The 26979-nt window shown below is 46.5% G+C and overlaps 1 protein-coding gene and 1 long non-coding RNA gene across 3 annotated transcripts; one reads left to right on the top strand and one right to left on the bottom strand.

The window, feature by feature from the left end:
* RNF2 (ring finger protein 2) lies at nucleotides 1-22748 on the bottom strand. Of its 2 annotated transcripts, none has more exons than XM_063407762.1 (7): nucleotides 21935-22748; nucleotides 7649-7737; nucleotides 6871-7031; nucleotides 5308-5523; nucleotides 4285-4557; nucleotides 3264-3435; nucleotides 1-2257 (listed from the first exon to the last, which is right to left on the bottom strand). In XM_063407762.1, exons 1-7 carry the CDS (start codon nucleotides 21963-21965, stop codon nucleotides 2156-2158), a joined length of 1044 nt encoding a protein of 347 aa, XP_063263832.1. In that variant the 5' UTR covers nucleotides 21966-22748; the 3' UTR covers nucleotides 1-2155. The 2 variants fall into 2 exon arrangements, with proteins under 2 accessions (XP_063263832.1, XP_063263833.1); XM_063407763.1 differs by lacking the exon at nucleotides 21935-22748 and adding an exon at nucleotides 21683-21898.
* Nucleotides 21978-26979, top strand: LOC134555793 (uncharacterized). Its single transcript, XR_010081488.1, has 3 exons — nucleotides 21978-22116; nucleotides 23510-23618; nucleotides 24158-26979. It is a non-coding gene; the product is annotated as an uncharacterized LOC134555793 (long non-coding RNA).

The raw sequence follows: 26979 nt of genomic DNA, 5'->3' as shown, positions 1-26979 counted from the left end.
TCACAGTGCAATCAATGGTTTAATCAAACAACTACATTATATATATAATATTTAAAGAACATAAATACTCAGGAAATTCACTACAACATGAAAATAAAAGCTTCACATTCTCCCACGCTTTTCAAAAGAACTGGAGACAAAGTGACAGCTCCTAGACAGACTGCTCAGCTTCACAACACCTCTCTTGCTTAAGGGACTGTCCCTCCTCAGCTCCCCCAGGAGCGATGCTGGCACCAATCTAGAAGTTTCCCCAGTAACTTTAAAGCATTTAGCACAGCCACTCCCCCACCCCCCATAATACTCTGTGGACATGCACTACAGTCTATACAGCAACGTTTCACAAAGTCAGCAAAAACAGGTCCCTAATAGCTGCCCCTCTGTGCTCTGGGGCCTGAACACTTCCATTTCATGTCACAAAAGCCCAAGGCTCTCCAGTCAAAGGAAATAATTAAGTTACTCAAAGAAGCCTGTGCAGGTTCCACAGCAGCATGAAGCTGATGTGAACAGCAGCCAGGAGGGACACTATTTACAAGTGCTAGGAAAGCCCAGAGCCAGGGAAGGGCAAATCCTTCCCAGGAGAATCCCCGAGCAGCAGAATACTTTTGTATCACATGCCAAAGTCAGTGGGAGTCCGGGCAGGACACAGGAGGAGTGTAAACCACAGCATGTGGAGTAAAGCCCTGTGCTTCCCACCCATCGCCCACCCTCTGCCTTGAGCCTCAGGGGCAAAGAGGAGAGGGTCCATCAGCAAGTCTTGGAGCAAAGGGAACCTCGTAGTGACAGCTTCCCTTCAGACAGGACAGGGGACAGGTCAAGCTGCCCCTCAGAGCCACAGCAAGGTCCAGAGCCGGGGTACAGGGGCTGTACATGCGAATCACCAGCAGCTACCGGGCCGTACAGCATGGCCCACTGCCACGTTAGGAAAATTGAGCCTAAATATAAGACACTAAATGGTAAACTTTGTCAAGTACTGAAGTTGTCTTCCAAAGTGCTAAGCCATGTTTGTTAAAGCTATGGCAAAGTAACAAAAGTAGAATCTTGGAGCAGCTTACAGTCAAAGTCTTCCCTACTCACACTGACACCAGGAAAAAGGTCCCTGCTGGGGTGGCACAGTTCCCCAGAGCAAAGCATTTTGATGGCAGTGTGCTGGAATTTGGGGGATTTGCTTTAACAAAAAAGTTTTCTGGACAGTTCACAGCACATTCACAATGGACATCCTACTCTAGGGAACAGAGCAGGGCTATGAAACATTCAGATTTCCCTCAGTCCAGCTGTGAAGACAGGGCAACATTGCAGAAGGGGCCAGGCAGGAATCAAGACTGGCATGTCCTACATGGAGAAGAGTTACAGGTTTGGTGTGTTTGGGTGTTTTTTGACTGAAATAGCCATTAAAAACAAAACCAAACCGGTCTGATGAACCACCTTGCACTGAAGTATTAAATTCAGTAAACAACAAGGTTTTAAAGTGTCAGTTTTCTCACTGCAGCTGTCTTTGGAATCCCAGGATCCCAGGATAGCTGGACTAGGAAGGAACCTTAAACACCATCTTGGTCCAAGCCCCTGCCATGGGCAGCAATACCTCTCACAAGATGCAAAATTCACATTTGTTCACAAGAAAATGTCTTAATGAACCTTTCCTAGGGAATCAGATTACCTCTAGCTGCAAGACTATCCCAAATCCATTCTCTACCAGTCAATTCTCCAGATGGGCAACAGTCACCAAATTCCAACATTTAACACATTCCTTGGCATATGCTACTATTGAACAGACTTCCTTGGCCACCCAACACTCCACACTTCACAGAGGCTACTATAACTGTGTCTGATGGAGCAGAAATCCAGATTCACCTGGACAAAATGAAGCCATTCCAAACTGGAACACTGGATCAGGTATCATGCATTAGGAACAAAAAAGCATCTCAAACACTGGAATGCACTGGAGAAGGTCATTTAGTCTCCTAGGGAAAAACCAAAAAACCCAACCCAAGGACTAAATTAAATACAGCCCAGAATACTGTCTAGTCATATTACTGAGTATACTGAGTGCCTGAAGGCACCACATGTGTTGTCCATGAAGATACTGGTGGTGCCTTATTTTAATATTAAAGAAGTCGTAGCTATAAAAAGAGTTAGTTCCATCCCAGTTTCCCAGCACTTATTTGTGCTCCTTGGTGGGGGCATAGTACAGTTCCATGGGTTTGTTCACTTTCCAGTACTTCTCACTGACCAGTTCCAGGGAGAAGGACCCATTTAGCACCTAGAATAGAAGAGCAAAACAGGAACAAATGAGGGAATCTGATGTCGTGCTGTAAAACAGGCTACTTAAATCAATACTCAAATGTGCTGACTTGAAGGAGTCATCAATAATGTGGCACAAGTTGCAAGCTAAAAACCACGAAGATTCTCCAGTGAAGTAGTGTTTTTCCCTCTTCAATTTTATTTGGAAAAGAACGGCATAAGCCAGGTCATGGTTGGTGCCATCTCTGCGTTTTCCCCAGGTAATTTCTATGCCTCCTTTTCTACCAAACAACCTTTTCCCAAAAATCAACTGATCTGCTGCTAAGTAAGCTGGTGCCATGAATTTTACTCCAGGAAGGGCCCAGCTGGGAGGATTTTGAGCAGCCGTGCATGCAGGGCTGTGCCGTGGCGGCCGTCTTGGGTTGAAAATGTAACCAAAAATGTGTATTCTATTTTCATCTGTTGAGGTCAGTTGGGAGATATTGTTCTTTATCTCGTGTAACTCTAGGGGTGCAAAGAGGCTAGATACCTTCTGTTAATGGGACACCTGATAACACCAGATAAGGCAGGGCCTCCTTATCTCTTCCTCCACCCATCCTCCTCCGAGGGACATCCCCTGTGAATGGGCCATTGAAGGCTCTCCCAGGACTGATAACATCACCTCATCCCATTGGGAGATGCTCCACCCAACGGGAGGAGCCAAAGCCTTTCCACGGGATAAAACAGCAATCCCAAACCCCAAGGGAAGCTGTTTCCACTGGATTCTCAGAGGATGACTGGACCCTTTCTTGAGGATCAACTCTACTCCAACAGAGCCACATCTGTCACTCTGGGAGGACTCACTGCGGGCTGCTTCCAACACCCTGACCAACAGGGTGTCAGGTTTGCATTCTGACCCTGTCAGCGGTCCTTTGCACTGTTGCATTTATCTTATTTTAATCTTTCTTGTTGTTTGTTCTCCCTCTAGTAAATGGTATTTCTGGCTCTGGGCCCCTGGTTTTGTTTGGCGGCGGCGCGGTGCTTACGGTGAACTGGCCGGCGGCGGTGGCGATGTAGATGGTGTACTGCTTCTCGCTGGCCGTGTCCAGGTTCATCTGGTTGGACTCGCCCTTGCTGCGCAGCTCCTCCAGCGCCAGCCTCACCGCCAGGTACTTGGACAGGTGATCCACCGTGGCGTTGCCTGAGGTCTTGATGTACCTGTGAGGCAGCACAGGGATCGTCACTAACGACCGGGCAGCAGCCCTGGGAAAAGCCGTCTGCAACACCCCAAATATTCAACTGTGAAAAGGCCTTCAGGGACAGCTCCCAGCTGAAGCTTCGCACAGATTTACACACATCACAGAGAGATGTCTCATCAGCAGAAAAAGCCAAGGAAAGACCTGAGGAAACACCGTAAAACTGCTCTCTGCTGTGAGCCAAAACTTGCAAACTTGTACTTGGACTGGATTATGAACAAAAGATGTCAGGAAAAGCTGCCAGCCTGCAAGTCCTGCTAACATAAAGCTGCTCTGGAAACTGCCAGCAAAACTTATACAAGGTTTGTTTATTCCCAAAGAATCTTAGAGTAAGTAGAAAGGGGCTGATAGAACACCATCATCCCACTAGTGAACTGTAATGCTAGAAAACCTTAAAAACATCTTTATTTGTGATCAAAGGCTTAAAAGAGCTTATTACGGTATTTTTTATAATAGCAGAGCAGTACCATCTACCTGAGTTGGAACAGAAAGAAGGGAAGAGTGCTTATTTGCATCTGGCCTTGGCACAAGGTGCCCAGAGAAGCTGTGGCTGCTCCTGAACACCTGGAAGTGTCCAAGGCCAGGATGGATGGGGCTTGGAGCAACTCGGGCTAGTGGAAGGTGTCCCTGCCCATGGCAGGGGTGGCACTGGATGGGCTTTAAGGTCCCTCCCACCTCAAACCATCCTGTGATACAGTTAAACAGGATGTGGTATGACTGAAGTAAATTGATGTTTAGAAGCCCCAAGTAATGAAAACCAAAGCACCAGGAAATAGCAGCAGAATACCTGGGCATGGCCAGGGCCACTGACCTTGTCTGCGCGCTGTCATCGTTCTCCATGAGCGTGGGGTGGGGCCTGAACACCAGCTCGATCTCACTGGCCCCGTCCATCACGGGATCTATGGCCACTGTGGTGTTGTTGTTGTCCAGCTCCAGCCCAGAGTCATCCGAGGTTTTGGTCCTCTTGTTGCTGGGCCCTGCCTCCTGGTTGCTGTGTGTGGAGGCGTTGCTGCAGTGGGAGCTGTCCCCGTTGTCCTCGGCCCCGCTGCCATTCTCGATCTGCTGCTTCTTGCCCCGCTGCAACCTGGCCACAAACAGGCAGAGACAGACCCTGACCCATCCAGAATCCTCAACACCTCCTCCCCAAGGGAGGCATGCACACACGCAAGCACTGAACACTACATAGAGAATTCAAGTTTAAAAAATTAGTAATATTAACTCTTTTGTAGAAAAAGATACTCATACACAGAACTATTCCTTTTTTCATGTCCCTGTAACACCTTTTAGCTGTGTTTTAAGACCATTTTAACTTCACACAGTTGTTTTTCAGGCAATTACAGACACTTTTCATCCAAACTTGTGATTTGAATTATTAAATCACACCATGCTCTATCATGCAAAGTTTGGGGCCTCTCTCCCAGCTGGCTCTCTTAGGTTTAAATGCACATCTGAAATTTCTGTTGTAAACACCACATATTCCATCCAGCCTGGGAGTTAAGTCACAACTAAGCCCCAAGTTCTGGTATTCTGTGCATTTATTGGCATGTAAGGGCAGCGTTTTGGTACAGGATTCATGGGGTTATGGTTTCTTATCTAAGACATGACAGCCATAATTTAGTAAAGCTAAGCTGCAGTTTCTATCAGGCTGCCACAGCAGTCACAGGGAGTGATACAGAGATTTCTAACAGTAGACAAAAGGTTGAAAAATTGTTTTGCCAAAGGTTAAAAATTGTTTTGCCAGAGATCAGAGGAGAGGAGGAGATTCTCAAGCTCCACAGGGCATGTGGACAGGTGCTGTATTTTTAGCCTTAAGACAAACGAGGAGATTATGTACCTGTTCATAGCCTGGATCTTTAATCCCTCCTCGATGCTGTGACTCAGGGCTTGCTGGTTGTTGTGCTTGCTGATCCTGGCCAGCACCCTCTCCTGATGAGCCTCGTACTCATCCCGGCTCGGGTAGATCTTACTGATGAGAGCGTCAAAATTGGGGTCTGGCCGCAGGGATCTTTTTGAAACGAGCTTTTTGCGACACGTGGGACATTCTTTGTTGCTGGACGTGGATGAGAAGGAAGCGAACAACACTTAACTCTCCAGCAGTACCAAAACTCTGCCCAGTTGTGTCCATTCTTGGTCAAAGTGCCGGCTAAGACTAAGTATTTGCAGTAAAACTGTAAAGAAATTTCTATCTCTTGACAGATCAGGTAGATGGAGATATTTAAACAAAGATCCCAAACATGTCTCTCCCTGCTGCTCTTCTATGTTAAAGTATGTGTGAGCGAATTATTTAGACTGAAAAGATCAAAAGTCTCATGTTCCCTTCTTCTCTTCATTTTCTGGCTGGATTTTTACCTAGAAAAAGTGGATGTCTGGTGGAAATTATACTGAAGCATAGGAGGAAATTCTTCCCTGTTATGGTAGGGAGGCCCTGGCACAGGGTGCCCAGAGAAGCTGTGGCTGCCCCTGGATCCCTGGCAGTGTCCAAGGCCAGGCTGGATGGGGTTTGGGGCAACCTGGGCTAGTGGAAGGTGTCCCTGCCCATGGCAGGGTTGGGACTAGATGGGCTTTAAGGTTCCTTCCAAGACAAACCATTCTGGGATTCTATGATTCCATGATTTCTAAACTCACAGGACACATAATTTGGAATGGCTGAAGGCCACATAATTTGAAATGCATTATTAGGAAAAGGAAGAATAAGGGAAATGAAACCCATTTCTGTCAGTAATGTGTATTTTTGTTTTACTGTTACTGTATCTAAGAGAAGAAAAGAATACAAAAGGGGACTTCAACTCCTTGCAAGAAACAGAACTATGAAATGATTTTTCATGCGAAAGCAATTTGATCTGTCTTCCAGAGATGGCTGAACGTGTAAAAACAGGATTTGAAAGGTGTGCTGCACATTCAGAAACTCAGTGACTGTCCTACATCAACCCTCCCAAGGACACTTCCACCTCAAGTGCAATGCACTGCCCAAGCCCTCTTTCCTCCACAGTGTTCACCCCTGCCCCTGGCAGCATCCCCTTCTTGTCCTCTGGCAATGCCCCATCCCTCTTCCCTGGCAGTGTCGCATCCTTGGCAGTGTCCTCTCCCTGTGTCTTGGCAGTGTCCCCTTCCCATTCCCTGGCAGTGTCATCCTCAACCCCAGCAGTGTTCCCCTCATCCTCTTGCAGTGTGATTCCCCTGTGTGCTGGCAGTGTCCCCTCATCCCCTGGCAGTGTCCCCCATGCCCCGGCAGTGTCCCCTCCCCTGGCAGTGTCCCCCTCCCCTGGCAGTGTCCCCTCCCCTGGCAGTGTCCCCTCCCTGGCAGTGTCCCCTCCCTGGCAGTGTCCCCCTCCCTGGCAGTGTCCCCTCCCTGGCAGTGTCCCCTCCCCGGCAGTGTCCCCCGGCCGTGCTGGCGCACCCGCTCCTGAGGGCGGTGATGATGCAGTCAGCGCAGAAGCGGTGCAGACACTCCTTGGTGGTCATGGTGTTCTTGAGCATGTCCAGGCAGATGGGACACATGAGCTCGCTGTGCAGGCTCCGCGGGGACACCACGATCTCCAGGCCATCTGTGATGGCTTCCTGGCAGCAAAGAAGGGAAAGGTTCTTTCCTGGGACTGAGTCCCTTCCTCATGGAGACAGCACGTTTTACCCAAGGAAACACAGCAGAGACACACAAGCACATGGAGCACACAAAACCCCAGTGCTGCCAGCCCTGCAGCACTCGATAAAAACAAGGAGCTGCTGGAGAGGGCCCAGTGGAGGCCATGAAGCTGATGAGGGGTTTGGAGCATCTCTCTGATGAGGAGAGACTGTGGGAGTATGGAGAAGAGAGGACTGAGAAGGGATATATATATATATTAATATATATATTAGTATCTCATTAATATAAGTATCTCCAAGAGGTGTCAGAGAACAGTGCCAGACTCTGTTCAGTGGTGCCAGTGACAGGATGAGGAACAATGGCCATAAACTAAAACACAACAAGTTCCACCTCACCATGAGGAAGAACTTCTTTCCTTGGAGGGTGCAGAGCCCTGGAACAGCTGCCCAGGGAAGGAGAGATCTCCCTCTCTGGGGGCATCCCAAAGGCCCTGGACGTGCCCCTGTGTCACCTGCTCTGGGTGACCTGCCTGGGCAGGGGCTGGGTGATCTCCAGAGCCCCTCCCAAGCCCGCAGTCCCACGGTGCTGTCGTTACCTGCGGTGTTCTCTGCAGCTCGTACAGACTCAGCTCCCAGGTCTTGCTCAGAGGCTGTGTCCCGTTGGTCTGCACGGCCTGAGACATGGCTGGGGAAAGAGGGGACACGGGCTCAGCGCTCAGCCGTGTCTGGCTCAGGATCCCTCCCCTCCCAGGCTGCAGCAGTGTGTGTCCAGCCCAGCAGAGGCTCCAGGGAACACCCCTGCCAGGCTATGCTCGGATAATCCCCTGCTTGTACCACTCCAGGAGAACTGGGGAGCTGCTCAGCCGTGAACACTTAATCAAAAATCAATTCAGTTGTTAAACAAAAGTGACACAGAACTGAAAGCCAGAGAACGTGGGCCACAAACACCACCTGATGTGGAAAATATCCCTGAAACATCCACTTCCAAACGTGCACATGGGTCAAGCAGGGTCTGCTCCTTAAACCCAGGGGAAGGGCAAAATGAAACAGGACACAGCACAGCAAACATGCTCACTGGAGCACACCACGAGGGCTTTTCCTTCTTCCTCAAAACACACCCCATGGGCTTTCCCATCAGAAGTTTGAAGGATACTGAATAATCATGAGAAGCCCAGTCACTGCATAATTTAAATAATAATTTTAAAAACCCAGGGAAACTGCACTGCTGTGCCATCAAAGTTTTAGTATTATCGTACAAGATGAGGCAAAATTACCACACAGGGTCACTGCAGATGTGAAAAACTCTGGTCAAAGTGACAGAAGAAAATGATGTTTCTGAACAGAAAATACTTTTATGCTGGGGAGAGGAGGCATTGCTTCCCATGATTCCAAAAATGCCTGTCTTGAGCAGGAAAACATATCCCTGTGCGGCATAGATAGATAAGACAGTGGTATGTTTAAAAAAAAATTACCTATGTAAGTGGCAAGATTGCATTTGCAGACCTTTTTTCTAGGTGGAAGAAGTAGAATTGTTTTCTTTTATTCTTTTTTTAAAATCTGGGTTTCCAGACCCTTCAATTCAGCAGCCAAATGCATTTTCTATTGGCATCTACCACATAAATTATAATCCATTTTCCAACTCATTAAGTATTTTATGAAAAGGTCCAAACTCTCTGGAGAACAAGGTTACTATATAATCTTTAGTTAATTGTAAAGGGAAAAGCAAGATAAGTTGTGCAGAGTATTAGATCTACTTTCATCCAGGGACAGAAATCAGAGTTTTCTCACTTGGTATTTTTCTTCTTTTTGAGGAAGGAGGGAAAAAAAACCTGCCATAAAACAGCCACATCCACTATTAAATCTATTAAGTTGAATCACAGAACCCTGGAACAGTTTGGGTTTGAAGGGAGCTTTTAGATCATCCAGTCCCATCCCCTGCCACGGGCAGGGAACCTCCCACTGTCCCAGGCTGCTCCAAGCCCTGTCCAGCCTGGCCTTGGACACTGCCAGGGATCCAGGGGCAGCCACAGCTTCTCTGGGCACCCTGTGCCAGGGCCTTCCCACCCTCACAGGGAACAAATTCTTCCAATATCCAATGCAAATGCACCCTCTGTCAGTCTGAAGCCCTTCCCCTTTTTTCTGTCACTCCAGTTCTTCTCAGAGTCCACCTCCAACTTTAATTTTACTGTGTAAACATCATGCCCTAAAACCACAGGGTTTTTTTATGTGCTGTTCTAACAGAGGCCAAACATCATTCTGTGTCTGCACTGGATACCACTCTTGTGTGTTTTAAAGCTGACACATTCAATTAACCATCACTTCAGCTGCTGAAAGAAATTCATGAAGCTGCTAATCACAACCCTTGCCAAAACCTGCTGGAGCACACAGACCAGGATAGCAGAGTCCCAGAGGATCCAGCCTGCCCTTGGAAAGAGCCCAAGTGAAGAGCAGCCCCTGTGTGTACAGGTAATTCCTCACCTGAACTCATGTGCTGGCACCTGCTAACACACAGCAGCAGCTCTGGGGCCAGGCCAGCACCCAACGCACCCATCTGCACAACAAGCACATTAACACCAACATTTCCTCCTGCAAAGGGTGCTCAGGCATTGGAAGGGGCTGCCCAGGAGAGTTTGGAGTGCCCATCCCTGGAGGTGTCCAAGGAAGGCCTGGAGGTGACACTCAGTGCTCTGGTGGTGGTGACACGGTGGGGATTTGGCACAGCTTGGACTTGATGGTCTTAGAGATCTTTTCCAGCCTCATTGAGTTGGGAATTCATCCTGCAGGCATGCCTACAAGCCCGAGGCTGCACTGCACAGGCACTGTACAGCTGTCCTGGTAAGTAACCAGCTTCACACGAAATCCTTCTCATCTGAGATGCCAAGTGCTTCACCCTCACCCTAAGGGCTGACATTTGAAAGTGACAGCACTTTCAAATTTTAAGAGGAAAAACAGTGGCCTGAAAGCCAGCTGAGAGCTGCAGAGATCCACACAACCCTATGAAACACCTCCTCTGCCTCTGGCAAGGGAAACCTGAGGAGCAGCAGAAATGTGATCGATTCAAGCATGCTGGATCAACAAAAACAATCAGATTATGCTCCATGGAGTTTCTACTCTTCTTGATGATCAGTAAATAAGCCTGCTTAGCTTTTGCCCTGATCCCCAACAATTTCCATCTCTACATCATCATTCCTGGAAAATGCATGTGAACGAGGCCTGACTTCTCGTCCCTCTGGCAGTGGTGGCTCTCGGATTGGATTGAGTTTCCTCACACTGCCAAAATCTAACCCAGTGACACCCACAGCTGGCACCAGGCTCAAACATCCATCTCCACAGCCAGGAGATGCATTTTGAATTGCACTGACCATGCAAGCCACCAAGAACCAAGCAGTAGTCACAAACCCAGAACCAGTGAACCATCCCTTCAGATGCTGCATCAGTGAATGACCTTCTCCATTTGTCTGGGGCAGTGAGCTGGGAAACATCTCCACATTTACCTAACTCTTCAGTTTCCTTTTAGGACAAGCCACTGCTACTAGATTCACAGCAGGAAATCATGCATGGCTCAGGTATGGCTGATTCTTTCTAGAGCTACAGAAGTAGAAAGTTTTTCATAAGCTGAAGGAAGATTATCTTCCTGTTCTTGATACTGTGTTCAGAGGGAAAAATAGGAAGTGTAAAGATTCTAGACTGAAGGTACAACAGACCTTTTTAATAACTACTACTGGCAAAAGGGCAGAAAATAGAGAAAAAATGTTGAACCTAATTTTGTTCTTCAGTCTGGAAATTGATTCCAGTGAAATCTCACTTTCCCAAAAACACCGGCATAGTTCACTCTTCCTCTGCATCCCTTCTGGCACTGTTTTTCTGAAAAGTCTTACATGACTGGTTTCTCACACTCGTTTTCCCAGCTCACAGTATGAGACAGATTTTGCCTCAACACTACCCACTTTTGACCTGTTCAACATTTCACATCTTTCCACTTTATAACGAAGGTGGGATTTCTTCTTCACAGGTCACACATGCCAGCACCAGGAACCATGTGAAGTCAGACACCCCTGCAAGCGCCTTTCTTGAAAAGACTTTTAACACACCACAACCACGGACTTTTTGTCATCTTTTTACCTTTATGACTTGTCTGTTCCCTCTGGATATAAAAGGAAAGCAATCAGTCACACAACAACAGGCTAACTGGGGAGAAACCACATTTACAGAATCACACAACAATTTGGATTGGAAGGGATCTTAATCATCCAATTTCAACCCTCTACCATGGGCAGGGACACCTTCCACTAGCCCAGGTTGCTCCAAGCCCTGTCCAGCCTGGCCTGGGACACGGCCAGGGATGCAGGGGCAGCCACAGCTCCTCTGGGCACCCTGTGCCAGGGCCTCACCAAACTCACAGGCAGAAATTTCTTCCCAATATCCCATCTAACCCTGCCCTCTGGCAGATCAAACCTCTCTCTCTCAGAGCCATCAACACGTAGTAGTTGTTGGGATTAATCCCATGGCCAGAGGGCCATTCTTGTCAATCATTAAGAAAACCACCTTAATCAATATTGTATGGGCCTCTGCAACCCTTCAGACTGACTCAGTCGTCAGGCACAGCAAAATCCCTAATTTTTAAAAACTCCATAATTACAGGGTACACACATCTGTCACTATCAAAGCCAGTGCTGATTGATAAATCAACGTATTTCACCTCAACAAATTTGAAAAAAAAAACCAGTTGGGATTTGAAAATTTAACCAAGTAAGTCTTGTTCCTGAAGCACTGGAAAACAGGCAGTTACAGGAAAAAATAACAGTAAGGAACACCCTGTCTGAAAGGCCCCTGGATCTCCTGCCTGCTCACTGACTGGGGAATTTATACTGGGATGTCCTTCTTCCAAATATGCTTGGACAAAACCTCCAGCAGACTAATATCCACACTTGTCACACATCACATCCACTTTACAACCTCTTACACTGAAATACACTTAATTATTTACTCCAACATAGTCATGACTGAAGTAGGGCAGGCATTTGGATATCCCACTCCTGAAACAGTCCAGTAGAAATAAAATCCAGCTGGCAGCACTTAGAGCAGACCAGTGGGATTTGTGGGCAGCCAGAGGAGGAGCTCAGCACCATCACTCCTCTGCTCCTGCCCTTGCCAGCTTACCTTTCACAGGTTTCCACTCTCAGATCCACCAATGAGCAGCAGCTCCTTGGTACTACTGCTGAAAATGTGCCAGTTCTGAATGTGCAACATTTCCTGAGCTCTAGCCCAGCACTAACCTTGATGGTGGCCCTGCTTTAAACAGGGAGCAGGGGCTGCCATCAGGGACCCCTCACAGCCTGCACTATGCTCCAAAATGCTTTGCAAGGCTGTTTTAGCCCAGGCAAAGGCTAAAGAGCATCTGCAGCACACCTCGAGATCAGAGAAAGGCTGGAATGGTCCCAAGCAGCTGGAGAGAGAACCCACAAACTCAGCTAAGGTGTTGACTATTAACCACACCACCTCCATTCAGCTTTCAGTGATACTTTCATGAAAAAAAAAAAGAATTATGAGGAAAAAATTGCATCAGGCTATTTAAAAATAAATATTACACACATTTTTAGAGAGTATTAAAATCGTAGAAATAACTGATTTCTGTTCCAAGTTGTAAAAGGTAAATATTTAGACTTAAAACAGTAAGAGAGTTAGACCTCTATTTGGTGTGCCAAATTCAACAGTACATTCAACCTTTTTGGGTTTTTCTTCCCAAGGATTAATTCCTTTGAAAACAGGTATTCACAGAGCAGTTACTTGGAAGTTTAAAGGTTTAGAGTTTTAAGTTTTACTTTCTCTCACACTATGACTAGCATTGAGAACAGATTGCATGTTTTCACAGAGTACTCAATTCAATCATTCATTTCAAATTATTCAATTAAAGCATTCTGAAATTTAGGGCTTTTTTCTGGTTTTATTTATTGGCTTAGAGCTTGGTTTGAAAAAAAATCCACACAATCTAGAAGACAGTATTTGAAGGAATTAACCTTCCCTGCAGCTCCCTGGCAGTTTAGATAGCTTTACATCCAGCTGTAATCTGGAACAACTAGTACTAGATTATACTCTAGTATGTTTAGTATTCACTCTGAAGTTATATTCCTTTTTGGATCAAAAATCCCCCAGGAAACAGCCACCTCAGGTTCTGGCCTGGAGCTCCTTTTGTTCCCTGCTCTGGAAATCCCTCCTCAGTGATCCTGAACAAGGATGTCACTGCACCTGGCTGTGCCTGCCATCCCCCCTTACTGTCACCACTCTCCCACTGTCCCTTGCTGAGTTTACATTGCACTTACTCTAGTTATACCCTGCTCTCTGAGGGGGCTAAACTCAAGAGAGGAAGGTCCCACTGAACACGGCTTAGTTCATTCAGCCACCAGGCCTTGGCTTCCCAATCAAATTCAACATCACAATATCCCTTACCAGAAGGTTTTCACTTTGATTTGCAAATTGAATTCAATGTCCTATGAGCCACCTTCTCTTGCAGAGTCATCTTCTCTTGACACAGCCACACCTGATCTACGCTGACAGCAAATCCAACCTCAGGGACTGATGCTCAGAGCTGCAATCACAGCACAGCGGCTCTGCAGGGCAGCTCCACACGTAAGGTTCAAGCTGTCAGCCCTGCAGACATCCAAGAGATAAGGTATGACCTGTATCCATCAGATCCACTGCTACAGGCACCAAAACCCCATTCAAAATCTCGAGGTGCTGTGGGCTCCCACCATGAGATACAAAGCAACCGATACAGAGCAACAATTACTTCATGGAATAAATCCAAAATGAGGAAGTATTTCCCATGACAAAAGACACATGGACAGACAGAATAAACTGCTCAGAAGTGCGGAGTAGTACAATCCACATTTGAAAGTGATCCTGCCTGAAGGCAGAAAGGCACAGCCAAGGGGTCACCAACACCAGATCACCTGGGAGGGGCTGTGGGATGCCCACTCTGGGACACTTGACTGGATGTGGTGGTGACCAATCTGACCAAGTGGCCCTGTGTTTGCCAGGGGGTTGTACTGGATGGTTGCTGGAGGTATCCTCCAACCCAAATGATCCTATGGAGTTATCCTATGGGGTAATCTCACTATCCTATGGAGTATCTCACTATCAGAGATCTTTATCCTTAGTTTTGCTGTGACAGACAAGAGAGGCCAACAGCAAGTGACACTAACCAGCCAATGAACCCTGCCACAACAAAGAGGTGAAGAAAGGTGAACATGACCTTCTCCTGTCCACAGACCTTTCACAATCCAGGTGGCCAAATACCATCCTATGAGCACCCTCCTTACCCACACAAGAAACATCAGAAGGCTTTTTGGGGACAACAGTGACCACCAGATCAAAGCAGAATCCATTTGTTTGAACTGTGCAGAAACAGCAACGAGGAAACTGGGCCCTCAGGTACCTGGCGTGTTATAAAGAATATCCAACAAGTCTGCTTAAAAATGGGAGTTTCCTCCACAAACTCATGATATAGCCACATATTTAAGAAAAACAGCACTTCGAATAGAGCTATAAATGGTGCAGATTAGCTGTCAAACTGCTAATTAATGAGGATCAGATAGAGATTAAACATGAGTGTTATCAAGTGAACAGTTCCAGCTATCCATGGAACACGTGAAAACACATTGGTGGGTTAATTTCAAAATGATTACCAAACACTTTATCAGTTAATACCGATGGGAATGTGAGTTTCTTTGTAAATGCCTGCTATGGTTAAAATTGAGCAGTCAGCAGCACTTCCACAGAGCCAGCATTGCAAATATTTCATACACATTAACAAGAAGTCTGTCACGTGCAAAGCACAATCAACACCAATTAAAAGACTGCTAAAGATGGCAAAGTAATACAAAATATGAAGCTGAAACTTCACATACCAATTGTGAAAATTCACAAACTGAATCTGGCAACAATTAACAAGTATTTACACTGTGCTTTCTGCCCCTACAGCTTACAAGCTTACTCAGAATGTGTATGTGGGACAGAAAGTCTGAATTAGATAAAAAATGAGGGAGAAGAGAGATAGAATCATATTATCACAGGATCATGGAATGGTTTGGGTTGGAAAGAACCTTAAAGCTCACCCAGTCCCACCCCCTGCCATGGGCAGGGACACTTTCCACCATCTCAGGCTGCCCCAGGCCCCATCCAGCCTGGCCTTGGACACTTCCAGGGATCCAGGGGCAGCCACAGCTTCTCTGGGCACCCTGTGCCAGGGCCTCCTCACCCTGACAGGGAATAATTCTTTCCCAACAGCCCATCTAAACCATTCTGCCAGCTGTAAAACCATGTGGCCCTTGTCTCTTACAGACCCTGGATCAATATTTCATTGATCCATGCTCTGTGAGAGAAAGATCATCTCAGCAGCCACTCCTGGACAACAATGTGGCTGGGAAGTAAGACAGGGATCAGATTCATGTCAGGGCATGATCATGTCAGGGATCCTTGAGCTGGCTTTGGTAAGCAGTGTTTAAAAGCACCTGCATCATTATAACCCTGATTGCCAGCAATGACTTTGTGTCATTCCAGCTCTAGTCACAACTGAAGTGATGCTCACTGAAAATTCAACATGTGAGAACTACTCTGACAATCCCAATTTAACAGCGCTTGCACCTGGCTCCCTGCCATCCTGTTTTCTTACTTTATTTACAGAAGGAAATGAAGAGTAACATACAAATGTTTTGATCAATTATATTAATATAGCCAAGAAAACAAATTAACTACAATAAAACCAGAAAATTAATATTAAGACACAAATTTTACATTTGGATAGGTAAACTCTCCCTGGACATCAGATACTAGGTGACTGGCACAATGGAGAAGTTACTAATGCAATAAAACTGTCTGTAAATACATGAGTGACAAATGTTCCCCACGCTCAAGACTGTGCCAAGTTCTACATTTAAAATACTGAGAAAGCCAAGGTTTGTCACTCTATAAAGAGCAGTTAGCAAAGAGACACAACCTCAGTGCTGCCCTAGAGCACTCCAGCCAGGATGGAAAGATGTATCATTAATTCAAGACCACAGACTCAAAAACGTCCCAAAGCCACCAATAAAACTGAGGAAGGCAGAGAAACCCGAGTCACCTGCGCAGTTTTACAGCCCCAGCACTTGGTACACTAAAGACCTTTTCCCAGCATGACTGTCCCTCTCAGTCATACCACAGCAGAGGTTTTCATTTTCCTGATAACAATCCCAAACTCCCATTTTCCCATTAACCTAACAGCATTTCTCTTCAACATTAGAAAACATCCTCCTTTGAAAAGCAAGTAACAACACCTAATGCTGTGATTATGGAATGTCTGGAAGGCTGCTGGACAGAGGGAAAAAATAACACTGGCATTTCTGAAACCCGTGGGCTGGGAAGCACATGGTCTTTTACAGCTTCTTGGCTGTATTGATTCTCCTAAGAAAGTGTTCTGTCTTTGAGAGATGGAATCTTCCAGCTAACAGCCACTCACAGTTCCTTGGCCCTGAAAAGGATCAATCCATGGGGTTGGGCAGCATTTCCAATCTGGCTGGGAGACACTGGAGTGTGACCTCACACAAAGCATCTGCTGTGCATCTGGACACCTCTGGAAGGGCTCCATGAATGAACGCTGACAGAAGCGTCCAAAGGGAGATAATCCTCCTGGTTTAGATGTCAAGGGCAACAGGGAAAAATAAAGTACCAAATGAAACTGCTGATCAAACTCCTGTTTGATCTGTTTTATGGCTGTTTTATGAGTGTTGGGAACAGCCATGTACTTCTGGACATGACACAAAGATGTGATTCTAGGTTGGTGCTTCTCTGTATATTTACAGCAGGAAAGTGTAGCAGCCTTTAAGCACCCTGAGTCCAGGTACACCCCTCCTGTGGAGCTGAGGCTCAAATTTCAGTTTATTCTGACAAGGTCTGTACTCTGTATGCATCAGTGGCCTTTTCACACCACCTCACACTGCAGTCCTCAGTGTCAGCTCCTCATTCCTAGTTCTGTATCCCATCCTCCCAGACATCTCCACAGCCAGAAAAACTGGAATACATAAAAATACCATGATGGTTCCAGAGAACTATCTATATCATCAGTTGCCTCTAAGGAGTCCAGAATTCACCTGCTCAAACTCATCATACATCAAACCTTGGCTATTCCTAAATTATAAAGCTTAGATTTTTTTTTTTTAATCCTGAAGCATTAATTTGAAAACTTTTCAGGTTTTGGTATACACACACACAAAAGCAAACACTGCACACTGTTCTAACTGCATTAGGCAGCAAGATTATTTTAATCATTAAAGCTCAAATCCTGGAACTTAGCCTTTTATACCACCTGTATCTCGTCCAAAGTAGTATTAAAATATGTTACAACATTAATGCCTCCTGCCAGGAGTAGAAACAAAACCCAAAACTGCTACAGGAACAGCAACCACTGTGACGTGGGTCAACAGATCAGGCAAACACTTGACCTCAAATGTGCCAAAGACCTCTGCCAAGAATTCATATAAAAAGGAAAACAGCCATTACCAAGCTATAATTTAGCTCTGTGAAACAAGAAGATTAAGCAGAACTCTGGAGGAGTGAGTAGAATTGTGATTTTATCCTCCACTTGTTAAATTTGATGCCAAGTTTCTCATATTATGAAGCGTGCTACTGAATAATATGTGTGTGACTAGCCAGGTGAGTTTCAAAAACAAAGTTCTTAATCTCTTAAATTAACCTTGGACTTCAGAATTAATAACCAGCTGGGAAGAAGAAAAGCCAAAGTTCCTTTCTAAAATTCACTTCAGTGATGTATCAGATCAGAATAGGAGGGATAGAGGACTGAAAACTTCTGGGAGCAAACAAAAGGAAAGCTTCAAACTCCAGAAGAGTTGAATCCGTCACAGCAACTAAATTGTACAAACAATTTGTGATATGTGTTGCCTTAGGATATTTTTAATGAGATCTTGTTTTTAATTTTCCCTTGCCCTGCTCTGCTGGCACATTTTTTTTGAGGCTAACCGCTCTATTGCTGTGTCCTTGGTGTAACAGCTGCTGAAAGCGAGACCCGAGCACTTCAATCAGTAAGGTGAAGTTTAATCATTTCAGTACCTCTGTTGTGGCCTTTGAATTTTCTGTTCATTTTAACAAAAATTCTACGAACATCCATGCACTGCAACTCGGAATCTCTTGCATGTTCACAAATGCTGTGACTGGTTCTGCCAGAGGTACGTGCAGGATTCCAGGTTCCTTCCAAGACAGTCTAAAAGCAAAGGAGTTGCAATAATCACACCAGACCCTAAACATCAGTGCCTGAGGAGCCAGCACATATCTGCTTCCACTTCACTGGGAAACCAACATGGGTTTGGTATTTTTCATCCCACCAGCAAAAAACCATGAAACCTGCTCATCACCTTCTTGGACTGCTGCTTTGGTATGGTGCTAAAAGACACTTCTAAGCAAATTTTAAGAATCATCATAAAAGCTGAAGCCAAATACACTGAAATTCAAGTGTACTGCTCTCCCCAGGCTACCAGGATGACATCAAGCAAGCCACTAGCCCTGCTCTTCAGCACACAGCATACCTACTGTCCATCCCACTCAGTAACAGAAATGTCAATAAGCAGTAGCAGTCTATTGCATTGATATAGTAGGAGAAATTCTGAGCTGTCAGACCAGCAAATATGCCTGGGTGTCCAGCTTTCCCAGAGCTATGTTAGGGAGCCACAGGGATTTCTCTGCCACTTGGCAGTGAAGCCACAACCAACAGTGATAAAATTTTCTTGCAAACAAAAAGACAGCTTGGTTATTAATAAACAGAAAATAAACTCCCCCACAACAGTTGAGAGACAAAAAGACCCAAGTCAATTTATGTCTGATTGACTTATTAGCTGCAATAAATATATAAAAGCAAAACTGGCAAGCAGGCAGCTCTCACCTAAAGCTGGGCAACAGCAAAGAAGATTTTGTGTTTCAAGGACTCCCTCACCAGTAAGACTGTCCATTTTGTAAACAGTATTACAGGAGCAACACTTAAACCAGTTTAACCCAATAATTACACAAAACAGTTCAATGTTATTCCCAAGAGGTGAAGAGTAAAGAATTATTAGGTTTTAATTAGTTAGCAGAACACTACTGCTAACTCCCTGCTGCCTGCAAGAGAGCTCCAGGATCCAGAAGTGGGGGGAAGGCAGACAGGAGTAATTCCTAAAATATTTCTCCACTGCAACAAGTCTAAACAGCTCCACAATATTGAATGCTGCTCTTTCCTCTGAAAATTAAGAATTTAAGGTCAGCTTTGACAGCCAGTTATTTGCATCAACAGAAAACCAAGCAGAAACAAGCTGAGGCTCAACAGCATCACTGAACTCCTTACTCTCTGTCTGCATCACTATTAAACTGCCGACTTACTCAGAAAAAATAGGTTAAAGGTGTTTAGGGGGAAAAAAAGCGGGAGAAATTTCTTGTGCATGCATGTTCCTAGAGCTGGTGCTTCAGTAAGAGGAGATCCAGTGCTCCTTCTAAGAAAACCACAACTGAGCAGTCACAGTCTCATTTTTAAAGCTCCCTTCCCTCCCTTCCATTACATTCTTTTTGTAAGCAAGGGAAAGAGTTAAAAAAAAAGATGAAGACATTTACTTAGCCCAACATCTATTTCACATATGAGACTGATGGCTTTTCCACAGCCTGTATTTCTATTCAACAACAGCAGAGCACTAAAAATGCCAGAATTCTTCTCCAATCATCCAAGATGCCCAACCAAGTCTCTAAACTCAACCCATTACCACCCTCAGTCATAAAACACAAAGCATCACTAATCAAGGGAAACCCATGCAATTTATTTTGCTGGCATCTGCATATTATTTCACCTCTAAGACAAGACAAAGTGTTTTTCTTGACAGCTGCACCACGGCTGGTGCTTCGAAGCTTTGAAGCTGAAGGTCAACAATTTTAGCCACTGAAGAAGTGAAAAAATACCTCCAACAGAAAGTCTGTGTCCCTCTATTATCACAAACTTGAATGCAGACAACAATGTTAATAAACAGTGTGTGTGTGCATTTATTAAACACCATGAGTGACAATTCGTGGGGGCAGTGAGGTTTAAAGATGCTCTCCATTTGTCTGTCACTGTTGAAAGGCACTGTAACAGTCACACCCAGCCACAAACTTGTACCTGACACTGCAGCTCATGCTGTCCAGTGAAAATTCCTCCCATCTCCACACAACTGATAAAGTTAATCCTTCCAACAAATATGTATTTTAATGCAAAATGTACTGCTTATCCACTGCTGTCACAGCCAGCGCCTCTGTCTTCACTGACAGCTGAATGTCAGCTCTGAGCTTGACATGATGTATAAGAAAGTCAAATTATCTCATTACACAAGTTTTTAATGGAAACACAGATGAATACAAATCAGAGCACCTCTGCAGGGAACTCCTATGACAAATCAAGTCTTTGTCACTGAATGAATGACACTCGATTAAAGAATTCTCCCCAAGCAATAATAATTTCACCTGCACACCAGTCACATTTTCTCAAACGCAAGCAATTCCCTTTAATCCTTAAAAGCCCATGTGCAGTGCAGAGTTATCACACAGAGCTACGACCACTTCCAAACAGGGCTGGATTCTGAATTATCATACTGGAAATCGTCTTTCACCACTAGCTGTCCTCTGGATTTCTGCAGAACTAAGACCTGATTCAATTATTTTCCATAGAAGAGGGTCTGAAATACAAACAGCTTACAAAAATCCCGAGAAGAATATTGCTCAGAGCTTGTTTCATAGACACAGGGTTGGTGCAAGGAAGGCAAGCGATCCAGAGGAGCTCCCGTAGAATGCAGAACTTGGCAAGAGACAAGTGCTGAATTGGTACGGGAAGCAGCGGAGCGATGTGGAGGGAGGAGGCACATCCTCAGCTCCGGCACAGCGTCCCTCTGCACCTGCTGCCCCGTGGGAAGCGACATTTTCCCGGGCGCTCCCGGCCCCCGTTCCGAGCATCACGCCCGCTAGCACCGCTCGGCACGGGCTCCGGGGCAGACAAAAGACCGGGAAGGCCGAGCTATAAATCACAGCCGGGCTCGTACTGCGCAGAGGGGCGCTCCGCAGAGCCAGCCCGAGCAGCTCGGGGCCGTGTCCGTGAGCTGTCCCCTGCCGGGGATGGCAGCGGCCGTGCCGCGCTCGCCGGGCTGGTGCTGCCGTACTGCGGCTGCGATGGAGCCGTGTGTGCCGCTCTGCCTGCGGCTCCCAGAGCGCACACATGCACCTACACACACATCCGTGCGTGCATGTATCGGGAGACAGCTACCTACACACAGGTATAGGTATGTGTGTAGAGATGTACACCCCGGCTGCCCCGGGCTCGGCAGCCCCACGCCGGCTCTGAGGGCGCCTCGGTCCCCCGGGGCCCTGCAGCACGGCCGGGCTGAGGGCAACGGGGCCTCCGGGCTGCCATGGGGCCGCTGGCCGCGGCTCCTCCCGGACACTCCCGACCCCTGCCCCGCCGGAATAGCCCGGCAGCCGCCCCGCCGCCTTCCCGCCCGGGGTCAGCCCCGCTCGGACACCGCGCACGGGCACCCGCGCCCGCCCCGGCCCCGCGGGGACAGAGCCCGGAGGCGCCGCCCGCCCCGGCCCGCGCTCACCGCCCGCCGGTGCCGCCTCGGTCCGTGGCCGGCGGTGTCGCCGCAGCCCCCGCAGCACAATATGGCGAGCGGCGGCTCCGCAATGGAGCTCGGGAAATAGAGGGGAGTTACATATTCATGGCCGGGGCTGGGTAGGGGGAGCGCGGACGGGGCCGCCGCGCCCGGGCCGCCCCGCCACCTCCTCCGCCTCCTTTACGGCCGGGGCGCGGCGGCCGCCGGGGCTGCTCGCTGCTTTGCCCGCCCTGCCCACACCTCCGGCCCCGCCGCCGCCGGCGTTCCACATCCTTTTCCCGTTCCCGGGATGCGGCACCGCGTCCTGCGGGGTTCCCTCCGCACCACCGGCCCTCTCCACTGACCGCCGTCCCGGCCGGGGGCGACTGAACTGCTCCGGGCGAGGTTCAGGTGGCACATCGGGAGGAATTCCTTCGGAAATGGTGATCAGACATTGGAAAGGGCTGCCCAGGGGCCGGCGGAGTCACGGTCCCTGGAGGTGTTTAAGGAAAGGCTGGCGGTGGCACTGGTGCCAGGGCCTGGTTGACAGGGTGGCCTTGGGCATGGCCTCGATGGCCCAGAGGTGTTTCCAGCCCCGGGACGGTGCGGCTCCCGCAGCCGGCCCCGCCGCTCGGGCGGGCGTGTGGCGGAGCCCTGGCCCGAGCTGTCCCCGCTGTCCCCGGCAGGGTGAGCCTGCGGGAACCGGGCCATTCCTGCCTCATGGCCTGCCCTGCGGGCACAGCGGATCGCCACCGCACTGCCCGTGGGGTGAATGCGTGGCCTCGGGCCGCCCCAGCCGGGCTCTGCTCCGTGACCCCGGGGCTGTGCACACCGCTCCTGAGGGGGACGCGCCCGGGGTCCCCCCGAGGGCTGTGCGGAGCAGCTGAGCCCGGGCAGGAAGGGCAGCGAGGCACCAGCGCCATCCTGCACCCCTCGGACAAGCGACAGAGGCTGGAACAAGACTTGTGGTGTTTCTGTTTACGATGCACATTTAGGTGTTCTCGGGCATCTCCAGCCCGCTCTGCCGTCCTAACGTGAAATAAACGTTTGTCTTCCCGTGTCTGCGTTTTAACGTTTGGTAAATTAACCAAACATTGTTTTTATGAGCTTTGAGTCTTCAGAGGGGCCTTTCCTGGTCTTGGCATTAACTTCTATAGCTATAGCAAGGCAGTGCACTTAGTGCATCATTAAATCTGGTGTGAGTAAAAAGTGAACAGAGATGAGATGTGAGTTTGAATTAACACTTAAGCCTTTAGTCATGCAGCCACATAATTAAAATTATTCGATATGGAGTATGTAAGGCAATTCAATAGGGAGTATTTAAGGCAATTCAGTATGAAGTATTGTAAGTTTTCCTAGAGTGTTATAGTTTATGTTCTCATAATTACAATATTTTAAAAGTCCCGGTTTGGACTTTCACCTCTCCTTGCAAAACTTCACATATTTTTGAGAAATTCCAGTCTAAGTCAGGTTATTCCTAGGTAACTTTTTAGGGAGCAGCTTTCACTCCCTCACATCCCCTATGACCTGTACTGCAGCCTATATAATTGATCCTTACAAGAGGCTGATAAGTTAGTCAGGGATAACATCTCTGTTTTCTAGGTGTGATCAAATGTCTCAGATAAATCTCAGGGGGAGTCAGCTGTGGGCAGGATTTAACAGTCCTTGTTCTTGACTGGGTTTCTTAAAGTATTAATTCTCTGAAGTGAGTTGTGTTGAGCTCTTTCAATGTTAACATTAAAGCTGGTACAGAATGAAATAAGAGATTCTGATACATTCCTCTCTTTAGAATGACACTAGTTAGAACTAACGACTGAAATTTTCCTGAACTTTCAGCTATTCATCAGTGCCAAGGAAAGGAAAATGTTGTCTGTCAAGTTATTGTGGTATCAAAAGTGTCCTTTGGTAAAAATTGCTTCACCTGTTAATTGCCTGCAGCACTGAGGTAAGTGAAGAATTCTGATACTGATGTACCACTGTTGGTAAAATTTGTTCTGTGTGAGAAAAGCTTAATAATGCAAAAATACAATCTGCAAAATGAGAGCATGCAGTTGTCAGGAAGGCAGATCTCCAAAGGCAGATGGGAGTGCAAGGTGAGTTGGAATCACAGAATCCCAGAATGGTTTAGGTTGGAAGGGACCTTGAATTCATCTCATTCCAATCCCCTGCCATGGGCAGGGACACCTTCCACTGTCCCAGGTTGTTCCAAGCCCTGTCCAATCTCTCCTTGGACACTTCCAGGGATGAGGCAGCCACAGCTTCTCTGGGCACCCTGTGCCAGGGCCTCCCCACCCTCACGAGAAGAAGTCTGGTAAAATGCAAAACTATACACTGGCATGTGAATTAACAAACTATAAACGTTTCTGGGAACTTTTTGCTGAAAGAGACGCAAAAAGAAGTTCAACACATTTAAGCTGCACTAATGATGTCCAGCTCTTGTATTTCTAAGAATATTTACTTGATTCTATCTTATATTTCCTGTAGGATTTAATGGTGGCACCATGGATCTCCTCTGCCCAGAAGAGAGCCTGGGAGAGATGGATAATATTTTATTTCAATACAACACAATGATCTGTGTTGGGAGCATTTTTGTTCTCTGCAGCAGGTAGCAAAACCATGCAGCATGCGAGCTGAGAGAGCTTTCATCAGCTCCTGCTTTCCACTGTTCCTGCTGTAATGGAAACATTTCTTCTGCTCCTTACAGCAGCAAAATAATAGTAAAGAAAATTACTCCAGTCAACTGAGATGAGGTTTCCATGTCATCCTTCCGAGTAAAATATTTATTAGCTGTTAAAGTGATTGAAGGTCACTCATTCACTTTCTTTCAGAAACTAGCATATAGAGGGAATGAAGAGAAAATAAGTTTTTAAAATTTTGAAGGCAGAGAACTGTAAATAGGAGGTAAAAGACGGGAAAAATCAGGAGAAAATGTTCATGTTGGTGCCTTACTCCACTGTAAAAGCAAGATAAGGGAATAAATAAATGATAGCAAAGGAAAATTAAATGGGCCTTGGTAGGATGAGGTAAGGTCTGCCCTAGCAGTAGTAAAATAATCCTTTTCCCTTGCCAAGTGTCCCTGTCAGACAGAGCAGGAGAGATTTCCAGCCCTGGTGCCTAGCAGGGGCAGTTTGAACTGAAATAGGGACATGATTAAATTTTTACAACTTTTTAAACTGTCATTCAGCAAACAAGGTCCTGCTCTCTGCAGTAAGGAAACAAGGGTGATTAAAGCCTGCCAAATGAAGGGAAGCTCTGTATACAATGTTTAAAAATAGTTTTTAAAGAAATAACTACATAGAAAGTGTGGCAAAGATAAAGTCAAAGATTTATGAGGCGTATAAGGTGTTTGTAAGATTAACTACAGGCTGAGACTAACCCTATCTCTTGCACTGATGAACTTTTCATTTGTGGTGAGAAAAAGGCACTGTGCCCTGGAAAACAAATTCAGCACTGGCTGTTCTCATCCTAGGGCTGTGAGCAATATTTTAAATATGTGCAATATTTTAGATGTGTGACATAAGACAGCACAGCAGCAAGGTTAGAAGTGGGAGAATACTGGGAGGGAGAAGCAATACCTGCACACAACTTCTTGGGATCCAGATGGGAGCTGGAGGCTGATTGTAGATGGAAATAGTGCCACTGAGTGTTCCTGTACCGAGGCCTGACTTGTAGCTGATTAATATATCTACTGATCTCTAATTAAATGCAATTAACAGCCTGTACACAACGGTTGCCTGGGTGATATTTAAGCTCATTATCTGGTGCCCTCTAGTGGAACATGAGACAGATACAATCAGACCTTTTTTTTTCTGCAAAACCAGATTTATTTTTCTTCCAGTGCATGGCCCAACCAAGAACCTTTGATGAAATCATTGAAAGCTTATGGGTGCACTGAAAATCATGCAAAAGGTAAATAAGTAGGAGGATGACTTGGTCTGTTGTGTTGATCTTTACAAGTAATGACTAAAATTTATAAAGTAGTGACCAAAAGCGTATTTTGAAAGAAACAAGGAGAAGGAGAAGGCAAAAAGAGAAGAGGGCAGAAGGAGAAAAAAAAAAAAAGGGAAAGAAAAGCCAAAAAAACCCCCAGGATACATTTTAATGATTCTTGACTTAAGCATCAGTTACAGGTAATGAAAGATTATTGCTTCCCTATTTGATATCTTATTTTAGAAGATTTCCTGTAGCACAGACTTACCTTGTTTTGTAGTTGGTCAGAGCCTGTGATCCTCAGCCTGACTGTTTCACTGAGTGGAGAAGCTCAGTGGATGATTGTGCCACACTGTCCTGGTTTGGGGCAAATTTGGGAGGAAACTTTCAAAGGGGTCCCTCTAGAAAGCAGATTCCACCTCCCCCTACTGGTTTGTGAAAAGATTTCCTTGGAGAAAAGTGAAAAAACCCTGTTTATTTAACCAGCAAAGTGTTTACAAGCATAAAAAATGAATAATATTAAATAATGGAACCTCTCATCATTCTGAAGAGATGGCAAATTCAGGAAGTCCCTCTCATGGGGTGTAGCTTGGCTTGCTCAGTCTCTTATCAGTCCCTCCTGCACTGGAATGCAGCGTCCCAGTCCAGGTGAGCCAAAGGTGTGAGCTCCCTGTGTTTTCTGCGTTTTCAGTCCACAGCAGAGCTGAACAGTTCCAAGAAAAAGAAAAGCCACATCCGGGGAACTTGTCTGCCTCAGCTAGCTAAAAACTACCTAAAAGCAAAGGAGAGCTCTCCCCCTGTCTGTGCTGCAGACAGCACAGTCCAGGAGCAGGAATGCAGGGGAGCAAGGGCAGTTTCAAACTGCACACTTCTCCTCGCCCCTTTGCTCTCAGAACCAGTCTTAAAAGTGCAGAACTTAATATCCAGCATAAACAGAAGAGACAACTGGGGATACAAGCACTGTAAAGTCACCCCAGGACACACTTTCCAGAGGCTGCTTAAATTGTGCAAGACTATCCCCGAGCTATGTGTTTCAAACATAATTTAGGGAGGTTTGCTTTTGACTCGTCTGTTTTTTCCATTACTTGAACTTCAGCAGTGACCTCAAGAAATGATGGAAAATAGGTATTTGCCTTGGTTCCAAATCCACATGTGACTACCAAAGCAGCTGTGCCCATTTCTTCATGTGCCCATAACACAGCTCTGCTCTCTAAATGGTGGGAGTTCCCTGACTTTGCTGCTCTAGCCTGGACAGCCCTTGGGCTTGGGTTCTATAGATGTGAGCTCTGATTTATTTGGGAGTGCTGAAGCATATTAAACACACATTGCAGCTCAGCATATTAAGTAGGACTTTGCAGTAGGAGTTTCGTTCCAAG

Source organism: Prinia subflava, chromosome 10 (genome assembly GCF_021018805.1).
Source record: "Prinia subflava isolate CZ2003 ecotype Zambia chromosome 10, Cam_Psub_1.2, whole genome shotgun sequence".
Lineage (NCBI taxonomy): Eukaryota > Metazoa > Chordata > Aves > Passeriformes > Cisticolidae > Prinia > Prinia subflava.
This window is presented reverse-complemented; position numbering and strand designations above follow the sequence as displayed.

Coding starts and splice junctions, on each gene's coding strand:
- RNF2 (XM_063407762.1), bottom strand. CDS start 21,965: ATGTGGAACGCCGGCGGCGGCGGGGCCGGAG. Junction 7,738..21,934: donor CGGCGGCGGCGGGGCCGGAG/GTGTGGGCAGGG, acceptor CTCTTTCCCCAG/CCATGTCTCAGGCCGTGCAG. Junction 3,436..4,284: donor GATGACAGCGCGCAGACAAG/GTCAGTGGCCCT, acceptor GCTGCCTCACAG/GTACATCAAGACCTCAGGCA.